The sequence below is a fragment of the Lepidochelys kempii genome, chromosome 2, assembly GCF_965140265.1.
Source record: "Lepidochelys kempii isolate rLepKem1 chromosome 2, rLepKem1.hap2, whole genome shotgun sequence".
NCBI classification, from domain to species: domain Eukaryota; kingdom Metazoa; phylum Chordata; order Testudines; family Cheloniidae; genus Lepidochelys; species Lepidochelys kempii.
The window spans coordinates 223,912,052-223,933,111 of NC_133257.1; the positions used below are offsets into that span (position 1 = coordinate 223,912,052).

The 21,060-nt window shown below is 42.4% G+C and overlaps 1 protein-coding gene across 10 annotated transcripts in view; it reads right to left on the reverse strand.

The window, feature by feature from the left end:
- The window catches only part of VPS50 (VPS50 subunit of EARP/GARPII complex), a 203,269-nt gene that overhangs the window by 67,610 nt on the left and 114,599 nt on the right, over positions 1-21,060 (reverse strand). For all 10 annotated transcript variants that reach the window (XR_012157551.1, XM_073333942.1, XM_073333944.1 and 7 more), the window contains 2 exons: positions 19,793-19,911; positions 5,128-5,234 (listed from right to left, as the gene is read on the reverse strand). Coding sequence is in view for 9 of the 10 variants with exons in the window: in XM_073333942.1 (XP_073190043.1) it covers positions 5,128-5,234; positions 19,793-19,911 (226 nt within the window). In the remaining variant the exon portion in view is untranslated. The remainder of the gene's footprint in view (positions 1-5,127; positions 5,235-19,792; positions 19,912-21,060) is intronic.

Genomic DNA, 21,060 nt, shown 5'->3' on the forward strand with positions numbered 1-21,060 from the left:
TCAGGATACCTGCAGGAGGACTTAAATATGGGACTGTCCCTTTAAAAACGGGACGTCTGGTCACCCTATCTTTGGACAGATGGTTCCTGAAAAGAAAAAAGTGAAGAAAACTAAAGGGTCAAGGCTGTTGGCCACATGATCTTCTCTTATCTTAGTAAATAGTTACAAATATAAGGAACTACTAACACAGCCAAACACGTTCAGCCTTTGGTAGCTGCTACAGAATTTGTATAAAACACTGCTTAATGGTTTTAACCATTCAAATTAAATCTAATTCCAGAAGGGAAAAAAAACAAAGAATGATGAAAATAAAGTTTATGTAACTTTAAGACTTTGGCTGGAATCCACAAGAGCAAATCCAGACTACACCTCCAAACACTCACAAGAAAAAAAGAGAGAGGGGCTTAAAGTGCAGTAAATTAAGGCCAGATTTGTTGACCTAACTCTAAATTTTCTTCAAATCAAACAGACACCTGAAGTGACTAGCAATTTGTTCACAGATATTGTCCAGAGGCTCATCCACTGGATCAATACATACTCACAGGTGCTTAGTTTGTACATCAGTTCCCTAGAAGATGAGTCATAACAGTGCATAACATAAATCAAACTGTCAAGCATATTTTCCAAGTCTATATGGTAAAAATCCTAATGACATTTTGAGAGAGAAAACTGGCAAGCATTCATATTAAAAATGAATTTCTACACAAAATAGTTCAACTGCATTCCTCTACCACAGCAAAAGCAATTTTCCATATTATGGAAAGCTTTCCCTCAAAAAAAAATATTTGTAACGAAGTCCCAAAAACATCTTCGTAAAACAGTCTTACAGTAATACATCAGGTTTCAGAGTAGCAGCCGTGCTAGTCTGTATTCGCAAAAAGAAAAGGAGTACTTGTGGCACTTTAGAGACTAACAAATTTATTAGAGCATAAGCTTCATGAGCTATAGCAGCTGTAGCTCAGGAAAGCTTATCCTCAAATAAATTTGTTAGTCTCTAAGGTGCCACAAGTACTCCTTTTCTTTTTAGTAATACATCAGTAGTACACATTTTGCTATTCCACATCCCACATTATATGCATATACTCCCAAATTTCCCCATACTTCACACTTAAGATTAAGTAGCAAATCACTGTAGTGCTATCTCTTGATATTAATAGTATTCCTTTTAAAAAGTAATGAAGTATGCTACATTTACTATTATTAAAAGGGGGGAACTAATACCCTAAAATTAAGGCTGAATACATATTTCCATTTATATCGATATTTTCAGCTGTTTTTCTTACACCTTCAGGGCTAAGATTTTCCAGGATTTGCCCAAGATGAAATAGTTTGAATAATAATTAGTTGGTTTTGTGTAGACGCAGAGAGAAAAATAATACACTTTTCTATTAATAAATGTTTTATGACGTTGGTGGGATAAGTCTCATGACTGGAATACTGGTAGAGCACGGTATAGTTTGTTCAGGAAGGACAGGCAGGGTGAAAAGGGAGGAGGTGTTGCATTATACATCAAGAAAATAAACACTTGTTCTGAGGTCCAGAAGGAGGTTGGAGGCAGACCAGCTGAGTCTCTCTGCACAATGATAAAAGGGGTAAAAAAACAGGGCTGACATTGTGATGGGGGTCTATTACAGAGCACCAAATCAGGAAAAGAAGGTGGATGAGGCATTTCTAAAACAAACAACAAAAATATCCAAAACAGAAGATCTGGAAGACTTCAACCCAGACATCTGTTGGAAAACTAATACGGCAAAACACAAAATTTCCAATAAGTTCTTGGAATGTACTGGGGACAATGTTTTTGTTCCAGAAAGGGAAGGAAGTAACCAGAGGGACAGCCATTTTAGACTTGATTGTAACGAACAGTGAGGAATTGGTAGTGTCTTTGAAGGTGGAAGGCAATTTGGGTGAAAGATCACGAAATGAGAGATTTCATGATTCAAAGGAAGGCGTGAGAACAGCAAAATAAGGACAATGGACTTCAAAAAAGCAGACTTTAACAAATACAGAGAACTGATAGGTAAGGACCCATGGGAAAAAAATCTAAAGGAAAAAGGAATTCAGGACAGCTGGCAGTTTCTCGAGGAGACAATATTAAAGGCACAACTGCAAAGTATCTCAATACTAAGGAAAGACAGGAAGAATAGCGAGGCCAAAATGTAGGGCCCTATCAATTTCACGTCCAGGAAAAACATGTTACGGATCGTGAAATTAGCCCTTCCCCATGAAATCTGATCTCCCCCTGCTGCTGGGACTGCCCCAGGTGAGGTAGGAGGGGAGGGAAGGTAGAGGACAGATGGACTCCAAGCTGCAAGTGCATGCTGGGTTGGAGAGGGAGACCCATCTCAGAGTGCCTCTCCCGCTGCAGGAAGCTCTGTGGCTGGGCAGCAGCCCTGGAAGTTCTTTCAGATGGAGGAGGCTTGTGGAGGAGGGTCTGCTCTCCCCCTGCTGCTGGGAGTGCCCCAACTGGAGGGCTCCTAGCTGCGAGTTCCTGCGGTACTGGGGAGGGACAGGACTCATCCCATCCTTCCCTTGCAGGGCAGCTTGGGGGGGAGGAGGAGATCAGACCCACCTCCGGGCATCTTTTGGGTTGGGAGCCCCACAGTTACAACATCCAACACTGTGAAATTTCTCATGTAAACATCTAAAAACATGAAATTGACCAATTAAAAACCTTCTGGCCATGAAATTGGTCAAAATGGACTGTGAATTTGGTAGGGCTCAACCAATATAGTTCCATCAGGAGCTCTTTAATGACCTGAAAATCAAAAAGGAATCCTATAAAACAGAAACATGGACAAATTGCTAAGAAGTATAAAAGAATAACATAAGCATGTAGGAACAAAATCAGAAAGGCTAAACCTAGCAAGGAACATTAAAGGCAATAAAAAGGTGGGGTTTAAAATAGATTAGGAGCAAGAGAAAGACAAAGGAAAGCACAGGACCTCTGCTTATCGGGAAAGAGGAGCTAATAAATGATGACATCAAGAAAGCTGAGGTGTTTAATGCCTATTTTGCTTCAGTCTTCACTAACAAGGTTAATGGTGACCAGATACTCACCACCATCGAAATTAACAACAAGGGGGAAGGAATGCAAGCCAAAATAGGAAAAGAAAAGGTTCAAGAATATTTAGATAAGTTAGATATAATCAGGTCAGCAGGGCTTAATGACATTCATCCTAGAGTACTTAAGGAACTAGCTGAAGCAGACTCAGAACCATTAGCAATTTTCTTTGAGAACTCCTGGAGTATGGCTGAGATCCCAGTACAAAGGAGAAGGGCAAACATAGTACCTATCTTTAAAAAGAGGAACAAAGAGGACCCAGAGAATCAGAGGCCTATCAGCCCTAACATCAATATCTAAAAAGATACAGGAACAAATTATTAAACAATCAATTTGTAAGCATCTAGAGGATAATAGGGTTATAAGGAATAACCAGCATGGTTACTGGCCTAGTAGATGATGGGGAAGCAGTAGATGTGATATATCTTGATTTTAATAAAGGCTTTTGAAGAAGTCCCAATGCCATTCTCAGAATCAAACTCAGGAAATGTGCTCTAGATGAAATTACTATAAAGGTAGGTGCACAAATGGTTGAAAGACCATACTCAAAGAGTAGTTATCAAGGGTTCCCTGTTAAACTGGGGAGACTTATCGAGCAGGGTCCCACGGGGTTTTTCCTCGGTCCGGTACTACTCAATATTTACATTAATGACTTACATAATGGAGTGGATAGTATGCTTATAAAATCTGCAGATGACACCAAGCTGGGAGTGTTGCTTTTGAGGACAGGATTACAATTCAAAATGACCTTGACAAATTGGAGAATTGGTCTGAATTCAACAATTGGTCTGAAATTAAATAAAGACAAGTGCAACATACTACACATAGGAAGAAAAAAAATCAAATGCACAGCTACAAAATGGGGGAAAACTGGCTAAATGGGAGTACTGCTGAAGAGGATCTGGAGGTTATAGTAGATCACAAATTGAACATGGGTCAACAATGTGATGCAGTTGCAAGAAAGGCTAATATTGTGGGGTATATTTACAGGAGTGTCATATGTAATTGCTCCACTCTACTTGGCACTGGTGAGGCCTCAGCTGGGGAACTGTGTCCAGTTCTAGGTGCCACACTTTAAGAAAGATATGGACAAATTGGAGAGTGTCCAGAGGAGACAAACAAAAATGATAAAGGGTTTAGAAAACCTGACCCGTATGAAGAAAGATTTAAAAAACTGGGCATACTTAGTCTTGAGAAAAGATGACCAAAGGGGGACCTGATAACAGTCTTCAAAATATGTTAAGAGCTGTTATAAAGAGAAGACTGATCAATTGTTCTCCATGTCCACAGAAGGTAGAAAAAGTAGTAATGGGCTTAATCTGGCGCAAGGACGATTTAAATTACATATTAGAAAAAGCTTTCTAACCTGGTAGTTAAGCTCTAGAATACACCTCCAATGGAAGTTGTGGAATCTCTATCACTAGAAGTTTTAAAAACAAGATGGACACACACCTGTCAGGGGTGGTCTAGCTTTACCTGGTCCTACAACAGTGCAGGGGGCTGGACTTGATGACTTCAAAGTCTCCTCAGGCCCTACATTTTGTGATCCTATATGGTCAAAATTAGCCTTTCAAGCAACAGTTCACATCTCTCTTAGTGGTAAATCATGAGGTAAATATAGATCATGTGTGCGCATTAGAGGAAGAAAAAAATAAATCAAGCTCTATTTTGCAACCAGGTTGCTTTTAAATAAAAAAATAAATCCATCAGAATACCTGTGTAACAAGCACAGATTTCTACTATGCCCTTTTTATATCTGTTGACCTTATGCCCTCAACACTTTGTATAATTAATCCATTACATAGGCAATACAAACATATGTGAAGGAATGTGATTAATCTTATTCAAAATTCATATACTATCCCACAAGAGTCACATTATTTGTCTTATGACCAAAAGTCAGTTTAAGCATTAACATTTTCAGGAAGGTAAAATTGACTAAGGAAGGTAAAATGAGTAAGGGTTTCTACTATAAGGATTTTTAAAATGTTTTGAAATCCAACCAATATATTTTCAACGATATTCAGATATATAGAGAAAAGCCATGAAACCATTCTACTTACCAACAAGTCTTATTACATTGAGTGTAGTGTTTGTTAGGATGGGTGCATTCACCTTGTTGAGATTATAATCTGATCGCTTCCTGCTCCTCAGGGTTTCTCTAGAAACACTTAATTAAAAGAAAGTAATTACGCAGGTATGTCTAACAGTGTAAAAATGTAACTGGAAAAAAAAAGTATGACCTTGTACAACATGCACTTCAGGTCTAGCCATGTACTTATGCCAGATATATTTATGCCAATATATAACTGGATTAGGGCATGTAGACATGTTTAGAAAGAGAGACCTAGTCTAGTTTTCTGAACACAGGACTAGAGACAGGAACTCTTGATTTCTAGTCTAGCTGATTCTCGCATCACTTGTAAAATGGAGAAGATGAGAATTAAACAGCTCGAGATGAAAAGCACTATAACTGGGAAGAATTGAGTGAAAATGATGAAAGCACTCAAATTCAAACAGCCCCCCATCTGCCATGCCCATTGTTTCATGTTCTCTGTGTCTATAAAATCCCACTACTGTATTTTCCACTGCATGCATCCGCTGAAGTGAGCTGTAGCTCGCAAAAGCTTATGCTCAAATAAATTTGTTAGTCTCTAAGGTGCCACAAATACTTTTCTTTTCTTTTTGAGGATACAGACTAACACGGCTGCTACTCTGAAACCTGTCAAAATAATATATGTCACTCCTGAAAAATGCATTAAGAATTTTACAACCAATATACATTTAGATCAGTGGTTCTCAAACTTTTGTACTGGTGACCCCTTTCACATAGCAAGCCTCTGACTGAGACCCCCCTGTGACGCACTCTATATATAGAGTGTGAATATAATGTAACTAAAATATGCTTCATGCAAAAGGTCTCTTGTAAGGTATCATTACAAAGTTTATAATCTACTGAGTGTGGTCATCCTATTTATATAAATATATCATTCTTATATCTGAAACTAGAAATATGAAATATAATTCTGAGGGCCTATTGTAGTTATGCAAAGTGTGGGCCATTAATGGTGGTTTGGAATCTTGATGGCTCCCATCAACCAGGACAATTGACTGTGGATGGCTCCGTTTGCAGGCAGCCCTTCCTGTGAGTCAGGCTGGGAGGAATAAAGACTTGGGGTCTCACAGGACACGTGATCATGTCATCTGAACTGGAATCCATCTTTAACCTGGTGCTTTTCCACTGAGAAGGAGGGGTGGGAACCCAGAGGGACAAAGGATTCCCACCTTATGCAAAAGATATATAAATGGAACAGAACAAGGCGGGCAGCCATCATGAGGAATCCCCTAGCTACCACCTGAGCTGGAACAAGGGCTGTACCCAGGGGAAAGGATTGTGCCCAGACTAGGAAGGTGTCCAGCCCCAGTCTGTGAAAAACTTATTGAAATACCTCTAAGGGCGAGATTTTATCTGTATTCGGTTTTTATTACTGTACGAGACTTAGACTGTCGTGTTTTATTATATTTTGCTTTGTAATTTATTTTGTTTTGTCTGTTGCTACTTGGAACCACTTAAATCCTACTTTCTGTATTTAATAAAATCACTTTTTACTTATTAACCCAGAGTATGTATTAATACTTGGGGGGGCAAAGAGCTGTGCATCTCTCTCTATCAGTGTTATAGAGGGCAAACAATTTATGAGTCTACCCTGTATAAGCTTTATACAGGGTAAAACAGATTTATTTAGGGTTTGGACCCCACTGGAAGTTGGGCATCTGAGTGTTAAAGACAGGCACACTTCTGTAAGCTGCTTTCAATTAAGCCTACAGCTGTTAGGAGACGTGGTTCAGACTTGGGTCTGGGTTTGCAGCAGGCTAGTGGGTCTGGCTCAAAACAGGCAGGGCACTGAAGTCCCAAGCTGTCTGGGCAGGAAAGCAGGGGCAGTAGTAGTCTTGGCACATCAGGTGGCAGCTCCCAGGGGGTTTCTGTGATCCAACCCATCACACCCCCTTATAAATTAAAAACACTTTTTTTATATATTTAACACAATTAGACATGCTGGATGGAAAGTGAGGTTTGGGGTGAAGGCCGACAGCACGTGACCCCCCCCCATATAATAACCTCATGACCCCCTGCGGGGTCTCGACCCCCAGTTTGAGAACCCCTGATTTCGATGTATATGCAGCTACTTAGTCTGATTCCCCTTAACCTGTTGCCTCTGTTCTGCACACTTGCTTAGTTTCAAGGATGATATAGGAATATATCTTTTTTGTAAAACTGCACTAAGAATATTTTAATTTTACCTGAAAATTACTTTCCCTGCAAGTAAAAACAGTAAGCGATACTAAAGTGTTTGAAATTATAAATGGATACATTTGATCTATGGAAGTATTTCACTGAATACATACATAGGAATTCTACAGCACTTAAAAGTTGACTGGTTTGGTCCAAAATTGAAACTGAGCATCCAACTGCAGCCATCTGTCTTTGCACAATTATCATTGATTGAACAGGAGTTACCTCCATGGAAACCTGTGGGATCAAGCCCTCAGTTAATGTATAATGCTCTATTAATCTGTACTTCTCTTCTTTCCTTCTCTTCTTTCTAAATCTATCCATTCTTGTTTCTTTCTCAGACAATGCTAAGAGAGGCAATGTGTTTTACTGGACCAATTTCCACTGGTGAGAGACAAGCTTTCACACTGCACAGGACTCTTCTTCAGGTCTGGGAAATGTACTCAGAGTGTCACAGCTAAATACATGGTCAAACAGACAGGTTAGCATAGTAATGAGCACATATTATAAGGGACCATTCAAGTTGAAGTGGCCCATTAACACCTCTGTAGTTGTAGGAAAAAAAGGAGAATTAGTGGGTTACAGATCGCTGCATTTTATTTCTGTATTGAAGTATGTTCTCTTGGGATATTGGGTGACCACTTTCACAATAATCTACTTCTTTGATTAAATGTCCTTGTTTGGTGAAGGCAGTTTTGAGTGTGCTAAGGTGTATATCCTGGATTTTCTCCTCCGAACATATTCTGTAGTATCTGAGTGCCTGCCTATAGATAACAAATGTCTTGGTGTGTTTTGGGTGGTTAGTGCATATATGAAGGCCGGTGTGGTGTATACTGGGTTTCTTGTATATGGTTGTCTGAAGGGATCCAATGCTGAAGCTGATTGTGGTGTCCAGGAAGTTGATGCTAGTGTGGGAGTGTTCCAGAGAGTGTTTAATGGATAGGTGGTGGTGGCTGTTGAAGTTGTGGTGGAACTCTATTAAATAAAACCCTCTCTGACCACACAACCCTAGTGGTCACCTACCATCCCACAGTGGAACCCATATGCGATATCATCAAAAAACTACAACCCAGACTCAATGGGGACCCCATCCCAAAAGAAATCTTTCCTAAATCCCCTCTTCTGGCCTTCAAACAACCTCTCATCCTCTCCAATCTCATCATCAGAAGCAAGCTCCCCACAGACCGAAACACCAACTCAGAGAGGCACCAGACCCTACCAGAACAGATACAAAACCTGCAGACATATCTCCATTGCTACAATGATCAAAACCCTCCACAATACACCTTTCAAGATCCCTGAGTCCTCCACATGACTGCCATAACACATGGTCTACCTCATCCAATGCACTACATGCCCAATGTGGTTAAAACCAGACAATCACTATGCTCTCAAATGAACACACAGGAAAGTGATAAAAGACAAAAACACCATATCACCTGTGGGTGAACACTTTTCACAAAGCGATCACTCTATATCGAACACTCATCCTCAAAGGAACCCTGCACAACACTTTCAAAAGACAAGCCTGGGAACTTAAATTCATAACTTTGCTAGACGCTAAAACTCCATCTTAATAAAGACACTGGATTTATGGCTTATTACAACAATCTGTAACCCACTAATTCCCCCTTTTTATCCTATGACTACAGGGTTATAACCATAAAGGCCACTTTACCTTGAATGGTCCCTTAATCTGTGCTAACTACTTATGCTAAACTATATGTTCAACCTTATATTTAGCTTTGACACTCTGAGTACCTTTCCCAGACCTGAGGAAGAGCTCTGTGTAGCTCAAAATCTCGTCTCTCACCAACAGGAGTTGATCCAATAAAAGATATTATCTCTCTACTATCCTGGGACCAACACAGCTACAACAATACTACATACAAAATCAGATAATGCTGCACAGATTACAGCGTCTCGTGATTTTGGCAAACTATGTTCCATACTGTTTGAATTGCGCTTGCAGTATTAGAGATTATGTGACAGCTAAGTGTTTGGTTCTATGAAAATCTTAATAGAAAGGTTTCAGAGTAGCAGCCGCGTTAGTCTGTAACTGCAAAAAGAAAAGGAATACTTGTGGCACTTTAGAGACTAACACATTTATTAGAGCATAAGCTTTCATGAGCTACAGCTCGCTTCATCGGATGCATGCACTGGAAAATACAGTGGGGAGATTAATATACACAGAGAACATGAAATAATGGGTGTTACCATACACACTGTAACAAGAGTGATCAGGTAAGGTGAGCTATTACCAGCAGGAGAGCGGGGGGGGGGAAACACCTTTTGTAGTGATATTCAAGGTGGGCCATTTCCAGCAGTTGACAAGAACATGTGAGGAACAGTGGGGGGGAGAGCGGGGGAATAAACATGGGGAAATAGTTTTACTTTGTGTAATGACACATCCACTCCCAGTCTTTATTCAAGCCTAAGTTAATTGTATCCACTTTGCAAATTAATTCCAATTCAGCAGTCTCTCGTTGGAGTCTGTTTTTGAAGTTTTTTTGTTGAAGAATTGCCACTTTTAGTCTGTAATCAAGTGACCAAAGAGACTGAAATGTTCTCAGACTGGTTTTTGAATGTTATAATTCTTGATGTCTGATTTGTGTCCATTTATTCTTTTACGTAGGGACTGTTCAGTTTGGCCAATGTACATGGTAGAGGGGCATTGCTGGCACATATCACATTGGTAGATGTGCAGGTGAACGAGCCTCACATGTGGCTGATGTGATTAGGCCTGTCAAATAGAAAGGGAAGGGTAACCACCTTTCTGTATACAGAACTATAAAATCCCTACTGGCCAGAGGCAAAACCCTTTCACCTGTAAAGGGTTAAGAAGCTAAGATAACCTTGCTGGAACCTGACAAAAATGACCAATAAAGAGAGAAGATACTTTCAAAGCTGGGGCGGGGGGGCGAGGGACGAAGAGGACGACAAAAGCTGTCTCTCTGATGCTTTTGACAGGAACAGATCAGGAATGCTCTTCAGAACTCCTGTAAAAAGTTAGTAAGCAATCTAGCTAGAAATGTGTGAGATTTTCTTTTGTTTAATGGCTGGTAAAATAGCTGTGCTGAATGGAATGTATATTCCTGTTTTTGTGTCTTTTGTAACTTAAGGTTTTGCCTAAAGGGATTCTCTATGTTCTGAATCTGATTACCCTACAAGGTATTTATCATCCTGATTTTACAGAGGTGATTCTTTTACTTTTTCTTCTATTAAAATTCTTCTTTTAAGAACCTGATTGCTTTTTCATTGTTCTTAAGAGCCAAGGGTTTGGGTCTGTGCTCACCTATGCAAATGGGTGAGGATTTTTATCAAGCCTTCCCCAGGAAAGTGGTTGTAAGGCTTGGGGGGATATTTTGGGGAGAAGACATCTCCAAGTGGGCTCTTTCCCTGTTGTTTGTTTAACATGCTTGGTGGTGGCAGCATAGGGTTCAAGGACAAGGCAAAGTTTGTACCTTGACGAACTTTTTAACCTAAGCTGGTAAGAATAATCTTAGGGGGTCTTTCATGCAGGTCCCCACATCTGTACCCTAAAGTTCAGAATGGGGAAGGAACCTTGACATAGTGGCAGAGCGGTGGGATCATTTTGAAGCAGAAGCACAGTAGGATTTTAAAAGGACTTTTTTTTCCCCTTTGGGCTGCTTGGAAGCAGGTTTTAAGCTGAAAGCAATTAGAGTTTTTCTGTCTCTGCCTGGGGGCAAGAGCAGCAGGCATAACAAAAGGGACAGTTCTTTTTGAGCTGGCGTTTTCGCTACCTAAAGGCAGGGTAGTTAACCTCCTGCAGGGAAATTCACAAGTTTTTCACAGACCTGAAGAGATTTTCTTTTTAGCTAAGAGCAGCTAGAGGATTTTTCTGTAGGCTGAGAATAGCTATCACAGAACATAGGCATCAGATTACAGCACAAAAATTTACAAGCCAGGTTTTTTCTTTTCTTTCTAACTCTCAGGTGTAAAGTTAATTAAAAACAGAGAGGCTAAGATGACAGAACCCAAGGCAGAAAAAGCCAAAGAGGCTGCTCACAGGAGAGAACTGGAGGCAGCAAAAGAGGCAGAAAAAACCCAAGAGGCTGCCCACAGGAGAGCTATGAAGGCAAAAAAGAGGCAGAAAAAACCCAAGAGGCTGCCCACAGGAGAGCTATGGAGGCAAGGGAAAAAGAACTGGAGGAGAAGGAAAAAGAGAGGAAGCATGCTGAGGAGGAAAAGGAAAAAGAGAGGAAGCATACACTGGAGATGGAGAAGGCAAAGGCTCAGCAGAATATACCAACAAACCCTAGCAATCCTTCTCCAGGTACCGGTTCGCATCCCAGGAAGTTCCCCACCTACAAGGCAGGCGATGATACCGAGGCCTTCTTAGAAAACTTTGAAAGGGCCTGCCTTGGGTACAGAATCTCTACAGACCAGTACACGGTAGAGCTGAGGCCGCAGCTCAGTGGATCCTTAGCTGAGGTGGCGGCTGAAATGCCTAAGGAACACATGAACAAGTATGAACTGTTTAAAAAAACTGTTTAAAAAATGACAAAGCCCTGGCTGGGATGATTTAACTGGGAATTCGTCCTGCTTCGAGCAGGGGGTTGGACTAGATGACCTTCTGGGGTCCCTTCCAACCCTGATATTCTGTGATTCTATGATTAAAACCAAGGTGAAAGTCAGAATGGGGCTAATACCTGAGCATTCCCGTCGGGGGTACAGAGCCCTAAGGTGGAAACCAGACGTGTCATTTACCCGACATGCCTACCACATTGTGAAAAATTGGGATGCCTGGATATCAAGAGCAAGTGTTAAATCTCCAGAAGATTTGCCTTTCTAAATGGATATGGAGCAATTCTTAGAGGGTGTTCCTGAGGAAATAGAAAGATACATCCCAGATGGGAAGCCTAAAACTGTAATCAAGGCAGGGGAGATTGGAGCCAAATGGGTGGAGGTGGCAGAAAAGAAAAAAACTGGTTGTAGTTGGAGCGGATACCAGAAGGGACAACCTCAGACCACACCCTACTACCAGGGGAGCCCCAACTACACCCCAAGGAACACTCCAGACACCTTATAGTCCCGCCACACCATTCTCCAGCAACACACCTCGCCCCAGTGATCCGTCAGCTGGACAATGTCTTAAATATAATGAGCCAGGGCATATAAAGGCCAACTGCTCCAAGAACCCCAACAGATTACAGTTCATTGCACCGGAATCACACCAGAGGTCCTCATGCCCAGATATCTCCCAGATACCCTCAGAGCAAAGGGAAACTGTCAGTGTGGGTGGGAAGAAGGTCACCACATGGAGGGACACTGGAGCACAAGTGTCGGCTATCCATGCTTCCTTAGTGGATCCCAATTTAATCGACCCAGAGATCCAAGTGACGATTCAACCCTTCAAGTCAAATCCGTTTGACTTGCCAACAACCAAGTTGCCGGTCCAGTACAAGGGCTAGTCAGGAACGTGGACTTTTGCAGTCTTTTTGATTATCCCATTCCCATGCTGTTGGGGGAAGACTTGGCCAATAATGTGAAGCTAGCCAAGAGGGTGGGAATGGTCACCCGCAGCCAGGCTAAGTAAGCTGTCACGCCTAGCTGTATTCCGGAAACTTCTACCAGGACCCGGTCAGAGGTGATGGAACCGGACTCCATGCCAACGTCAGCAACGGCAGTAGTGGATCCAGTCTGAGACCCAGATGGAGCCAGTCCCAGAACCAGAACAGCCAGCACTGAATCCAGTGCTTGCAACCCCAACACCAGAAGGCCCCACCGAACCTGCACCACCAGCAGCAGATAACCCTACACAAGAGGCTCAGCAGGAGCCTGAACCCCAACATAGTGCACCAGCAAAGAGCAGTTCACAGTCAACTGAAACAGCCCTACCACCTGCATCGCTTCCAGGAGGACCAAGCCTAGGTCCACAATCCAGTGAGGAACTGATGTCTCCAGCATCAAGGGAACAGTTCCAGACCGAACAGGAAGCAGATGAAAGCCTCCAGAGAGCTTGGACGACAGCACAGAGCAACCCACCACCTCTCAACTCTTCTAATTGACCCAGGTTTGTTGTAGAAAGAGGACTTTTATACAAGGAAACTCTTTCTGGTGGACACCAGGAAGACTGGCATCCTCAGAGACAGTTGGTAGTTCCAACTAAGTACCAGGTAAAGCTCTTGAGCTTAGCTCACGATCATCCTAGTGGCCATGCTGGGGTAAACAAGACCAAAGACCGTTTGGGGAGGTCATTCCGCTGGGAGGGAATGGGAAAGGATGTTTCTACGTATGTCCGGTCTTGTGAAGTATGCCAAAGAGTGGGAAAACCCCAAGACCAGGTCAAAGCCCCTCTCCAGCCACTCCTCATTATTGAGGTTCCATTTCAGCGAGTAGCTGTGGATCTTCTGGTCCTTTTCCGAAAAAGACACCCAGAGGAAAGCAGTACATACTGACTTTCATGGATTTTGCCACCCGATGGCCGGAAGCAGTAGCTCTAAGCAACACCAGGGCTAAAAGTTTGTGCCAGGCTCTAACAGACATTTTTTGCCAGGGTAGATTGGCCCTCCGACATCCTCACAGATGCAGGAACTAATTTTTTGGCAGAAACTATGGAGAGCCTTTGGGAAGCTCATGGGGTGAATCACTTCGTTGCCACCCCTTACCATCATCAAACAAATGGCATGGTGGAGAAATTTAATGGGACTTTGGGGGCCATGATACATAAATTCGTAAATGAGCACTCCAATGATTGGGACCTAGTGTTGGAGCAGTTGCTCTTTGCCTACAGAGCTGTATCACATCCCAGTTTAGGGTTTTCCCCATTTGAACTTGTATATGGCCACGAGGTTAAGGGGCCATTACAGCTGGTGAAGCAGCAATGGGAGAGGTTTACACCTTCTCCAGGAACTAATATTCTGGACTTTGTAACCAACCTACAAAACACCCTCCAAACCTCTTTAGCCCTTGCTAAAGAAAACCTACAGGATGCTTAAAAAGAGCAAAAAGCCTGGTATGATAAATATGCCAGAGAGCATTCCTTCAAAGTAGGGGACCAGGTCATGGTCTTAAAGGTGCTCCAGGCCCATAAAATGGAAGTGTCGTGGGAAGGGCCATTCACAGTCCAAGAGCGCCTGGGAGCTGTTAATTATCTCATAGCATTCCCCACCTCCAACCGAAAGCCTAAGGTGTACCATATTAATTCTCTAAAGCCCTTTTATTCCAGAGAATTAAAGGTTTGCCAGTTTACAGCCCAGGGAGGAGACGACGCTGAGTGGCTTGAAAGTGTCTACTACAAAGAGAAAAGTAATGGTGGCATGGAAGAGGTGAACATCTTGGGCGTATGCAGCGACAGCAGATCCAGGAGCTGTGCACTAGCTACGCGCCAACATTCTCAGCCACCCCAGGACTGACTGAACGGGCATACCACTCCATTGATACAGGTAATGCTCACCCAGTTAAAGTCCAACCTTTCCAGGTGTCTCCTCAAGCTAAAACTGCTATAGAACGGGAGATCCAGGATATGCTACAGATAGGGGTAATCCACCCCTCTGGCAGTGCATGGGCATCTCCAGTGGTTCTAGTTCCCAAACCAGATGGGGAGATACGTTTTTGCGTGGACTACCGTAAGCTAAATGCTGTAACTCGCCCAGACAACTATCCAATTCCACGCACAGATGAACTATTGGAGAAACTGAGATGGGCCCAGTTCATCTCTCATTGGACTTAACCAAGGGGTATTGGCAGGTACCGCTAGATGAATCCGCTAAGGAAAGGTCAGCCTTCACCACACATGTTGGACTGTATGAATTTAATGTACTCCCTTTCGGGCTGCGGAATGCACCTGCCACCTTCCAAAGACTTTGGATGGTCTCCTAGCAGGATTAGGAGAATATGCAGTAGCCTACCTTGATGATGTGGCCGTATTTTCGGATTCCTGAGCAGAACACATCGAACATCTACAAAAAGTCTTCGAGCGCATAAGGGAGGCAGGACTAATGGTTAAGGCTAAGAAGTGTCAAATAGGCCTAAACAGAGTGACTTACCTTGGACACCAGGTGGGTCAAAGAACTATCAACCCCTTACAGGCCAAAGTGGATGCTATCCAAAAGTGGCCTGTCCCAAGTCAAAAGTCAAAGGAACAGGTCCAATCCTTCTTCGGCTTGGCCGAATATTACAGGCAATTTGTACCACAATACAGCCAAATCGCCGCCCCACTGACAGACCTAACCAAAAAGAAACAGCCAAATGCCGTTCAGTGGACCAAAGAGTGTCAGAAGGCCTTTAACCAGCTTAAAGGGACACTCATGTCTGACCCTGTGCTAAGGGCCCCAGACTTTGACAAACTGTTCCTAGTAACCACAGATGTGTTCGAGCATGGTGTGGGAGCAGTTTTAATGCAGGAAGGACCGGATCAAGAATTCCATTCTGTTGTGTTTCTCAGCAAGAAGCTGTCTGAGAGGGAAAGCAACTGGTCAGTCAGTGAAAAAGAATGTTACACCATTGTCTACGCTCTGGAAAAACTATGCCCATACATTTGGGGACAGCGTTTCCACCTGCAAACTGACCATGCTACGCTACAGTGGCTTCATACCGCCGTGGGAAATAACAAAAAACTTATTTGGTGGAGTTTAGCTCTCCAAGATTTTGATTTCGTCATACAACACATCTCAGGAGTTTCTAACAAAGTGGCTGATGCACTCTCCCGTGAAAGTTTCCCAGAATCAACTGGTTAAAATCGTCCTTGAGATGTGGAAAATATTGTTAGTCTTTATACACTTGGTATTATATTTAGAGGCGCATGTGTCTTATTAACTCCGTTTTCCCCAAGAGCTCCAGGAAGAAATCACAGCCAGTTTCACCCTTTCTGTGATTTGGGGGGTGGGGGGTCATAAATATAAAGGGAAGGGTAACTATCTTTCTGTATACAGAACTATAAAATCCCTACTGGCAAGAGGCAAAACCCTTTCATCTGTAAAGGGTTAAGAAGCTAAGATAACCTTGCTGGCACCTGACAAAAATGACCAATAAAGAGCCAAGATACTTCAAAGCTGGGGGGAGGGCGGGGGAGGGGCGGGGGAGGGACAAAGGCTGTCTGTGTGATGCTTTTGCCGGGAACAGATCAGGAATGCTCTTCAGAACTCCTGCAAAAAGCTAGTAAGCAATCTAGCTAGAAATGTGTGAGATTTTCTTTTGTTTAATGGCTGGTAAAATAGCTGTGCTGAATGGAATGTATATTCCTGTTTTTGTGTCTTTTGTAACTTGAGGTTTTGCCTCGAGGGATTCTCTATGTTTTTGAATCTGACTACCCTGTAAGGTATTTACCATCGTGATTTTACAGAGGTGATTCTTTTACTTTTTCTTTAATTAAAATTCTTCTTTTAAAAACCTGATTGCTTTTTCATTGTTCTTAAGATCCAAGGGTTTGGGTCTGTGCTCACCTATGCAAATTGGTGAGGATTTTTATCAAGCCTTCCCCAGGAAAGTGGTTGTAGGGCTTGAGAGGATATTTTGAGCGGGGGGAAGACGTCTCCAAGTGGGCTCTGTCCCTGTTGTTTGTTTAACACGCTTGGTGGTGGCAGCATAGGGTTCAAGGAGAAGGCAAAGTGTGTACCCTGATGAAGTTTTTAACCTAAGCTGTTAAGAATAATCTTAGAGGGTCTTTCATGCAGGTCCCCACATCTGTACCCTAGAGTTCAGAGTGGGGAAGGAACTTTGACAAGGCCCTATGATGGTGTCCCCTGAATAGATATGTGGGCACAGTTGGCAACGGGCTTTGTTGCAAGGATAGGTTCCTGGGTTAGTGGTTCTGTTGTGTGGTGTATGGTTGCTGGTGAGCATTTGCTTCAGGTTGGGGGGCTGTCTGTAAGCAATGACTGGCCTGTCTCCCAAGATCTGTGAGAGTGATGAGTTGTCCTTCAGGAGAGGTTGTAGATCCTTGATGATGCGTTGGAGAGGTTTTAGTTGGGGGCTGAAGGTGATGGCTAGTGGTGTTCTGTTATTTTCTTTGTTGGGCCTGTCCTGTACTAGGTAACTTCTGGGTACTCTTCTGGCTCTATCAATCTGTTTCTTCACTTCAGCAGGTGGGTATTGTAGTTGTAAGAATGCTTGATAGAGATCTTGTAGGTGTTTGTCTCTGTCTGAGGGGTTGGAGCAAATACGGTTGTATCGTAGAGCGTGCCTGTAGACAATGGATCGTGTGGTGTGGTCTGGATGAAAGCTGGAGGCATGTAGGTAAGCACAGCGGTCAGTAGCTTTCCGGTATAGGGTGGTGTTTATGTGACCATCACTTATGAGCACCGTAGTGTCCAGGAAGTGGATCTCTTGTGTGGACTGGACCAGGCTGAGGTTGATGGTGGGATGGAAATTGTTGAAATCATGGTGGAATTCCTCAAGGGCTTCTTTTCCATGGGTCCAGATGATGAAGATGTCATCAGTGTAGCGCAAGTAGAGTAGGGGTGTTGGGGGACGAGAGCTGAGGAAGCATTGTTCTAAGTCAGCCATAAAAATGTTGGCATACTGTGGGGTCATGCGGGTACCCATAGCAGTGTCGCTGATTTGAAGGTATACATTGTCCCCAAATGTGAAACAGTTATGGGTGAGGACAAAGTCACAAAGTGCAGCCACCAGGTTTGCCGTGGCATTATCGGGGATACTGTTCCTGACGGTCTGTAGTCCATCTTTGTGTGGAATGTTGGTGTAGAGGGCTTCTATACCCATAGTGGCCAGGATGGTGTTTTCAGGAAGATCACCAATGGACTGTAGTTTCCTCAGGAAGTCAGTGGTGTCTCGAAGATAGCTGGGAGTGCTGGTAGCGTAGGGCCTGAGGAGGGAGTCTACATAGCCAGACGATCCTGCTGTCAGGGTGCCAATGCCTGAGATGATGGGGTGTCCAGGATTTCCAGGTTTATGGATGTTGGGTAGCAGATAGAATACCCCTGGTTGGGGCTCTAGGGGTGTGTCTGTGCGGAATTGTTCTTGTGCTGTTTCAGGGAGTTTCTTGAGCAGACAGTGTAGATTCTTTTAGTAACCCTCAGTGGGATCAGAGGGTAATGGCTTGTAGAAAGTGGTGTTGGAGAGCTGCCTAGCAGCCTCTTGTTCATATTCCGACCTATTCATGATGATGACAGCACCTCCTTTGTCAGCCTTTTTGATTATGATGTCAGAGTTGTTTCTGAGGCTGTGGATGGCACTGTGTTCTGCATGGCTGAGGTTATGGGGCAAGTGATGCTGCTTTCCCACAATTTCAGCCCGTGCACATCGGTGGAAGCACTCTATGTAGAAGTCCACCCAGTTCTTTTGACCTTCAGGTGGAGTCCACCCAGAATCCTTCTTTTTGTAGTCTTGGTAAGAAGGTCTCTGTGAGTTAGTATGTTGTTCAGAGGTGTGTTGGAAATATTCCTTGAGTCAGAGACATCGAAAGGACAGGCCCAACAAAGAAAATAACAGAACGCCACTAGCCATCACCTTCAGCCCCCAACTAAAACCTCTCCAACGCATCATCAAAGATCTACAACCTATCCTGAAGGATGACCCATCACTCTCACAGATCTTGGGAGACAGGCCAGTCCTTGCTTACAGACAGCCCCCCAACCTGAAGCAAATACTCTCCAGCAACCACACACCACACAACAAAAACACTAACCCAGGAACCTAACCTTGCAACAAAGCCCGTTGCCAGCTGTGTAACACATATCTATTCAGGGGACACCATCATAAGACCTAATCACATCAGCCACATGTGAGGCTCGTTCACCTGCACATCTACCAATGTGATATATGCCAGCAATGCCCCTCTACCATGTACATTGGCCAAACTGAACAGTCCCTACGTAAAAGAATAAATGGACACAAATCAGACATCAAGAATTATAACATTCAAAAACCAGTCGGAGAACACTTCAATCTCTTTGGTCACTCGATTACAGACCTAAAAGTGGCAATTCTTCAACAAAAAAACTTCAAAAACAGACTCCAACGAGAGACTGCTGAATTGGAATTCATTTGCAAAGTGGATACAATTAACTTAGGCTTGAATAAAGACTGGGAGTGGATGTGTCATTACACAAAGTAAAACTATTTCCCCATGTTTATTCCCCCGCTCTCCCCCCCACTGTTCCTCACATGTTCTTGTCAACTGCTGGAAATGGCCCACCTTGAATATCACTACAAAAGGTGTTTCCCCCCCCCCCGCTCTCCTGCTGGTAATAGCTCACCTTACCTGATCACTCTTGTTACAGTGTGTACGGTAACACCCATTATTTCATGTTCTCTGTGTATATAAATCTCCCAACTGTATTTTCCACTGCATGCATCCGATGAAGCGAGCTGTAGCTCATGAAAGCTTATGCTCTAATAAATTTGTTAGTCTCTAAGGTGCCACAAATACTCCTTTTCTTTTTAATAGAAAGGAAAGGTTAAAAAGCACAGAGCAAGAGATACAAAAAGACAAATAACTGTATGTTTACCTTTTTACAGGGGCATCTCCCGTCTGCTCATCCACATAATCTCTTTTCAGCTCCTCAGGAACATCACTGTCACTGTCATACTCTTGATAGGCACTTTTCTCCTGTTCATCAGATTCATACTATTAAAGAAACAAAATGGCAGCTTTTACTTTTGTTAGAATATCCCTGAACATCCTTTTTTTAAAAAATCAGTCGTGCTTTGTGACTTCTTTGCTTTTAGTTCTGTCACAATGCAACAGTGTTATCTGAACCTTGACTGAGTTTTTTCTATCCTATGTATGATTAAAAATTGTCTATCCAGCTCATTAATAATACAGGAGAACTTTAAAAATATAACAGATTGACAATGGACAAAAACACGGAAAATCTTCTAACTAGATTTTAAAACGTGTTTCTATTCCAGATGTCCTGTAACCGTAAATATTTTAATCACTTTTTCTCCCAATCACTGGTTTCCTCCTTGCCTCAATATTATCTATTTTATTCTGATATTTGACATATTTTATTATTGCTTTTTTAGTTGATAATATTCTGCATAGTTTACATAAAATCTAAATTGCTCAACATGTTGGCAATAGAAAAGGCAGTGCAAAACCACTAGACTGAGTAATAAAGTACCAAAACAGGTAATTACGAAAACTTTTGGTTATTTTGTGTATCCTCTTTTTAAAAAGTAATCTTTTCCCTGATATGCATATGTTTTATAGACATTTTAAAAATATTAACAAAATATTTAAGCGTTTTTAAGATCAGTTCTAGTACATTCAACAGGACACTTCCACTGGAGTATTTTTCAGTTTGTTGGACTGGTATGTAGTGATGCTACACAGAGCCACTTTGACTTTGCACAACTGTTACAAAAACTTGATTATTGCAGAAACACTGACGTTTATCTGAATATTTCTCAGGATTACAATACAATATCATGCATTTTTTCTTCTAAAGAAAAACTTTAAATACTTGTGAAGCAGCTTCTTCAAATCTGTGTACATCAAATCCATGAAAGTAATTAATATACATGACACATAGTATACAAGGACAGGGATCCTATAACTTGTTTTAACAGATACACCTTAGATAGGCGCAGAAAAAAAGTGCATACTGTATTGTGCTATCAAATATTCTTCAATTAAGTCATAAGAAACTAAATCATACCAAATACACAAGTGAGCATAGCTAAGGATTGCAACCTTAATTTTAGGGTTTCCTGACTTTTGTATGCTTAATTATGCAACCTGAATAATATCTTAATGTACTTTAATGTAATT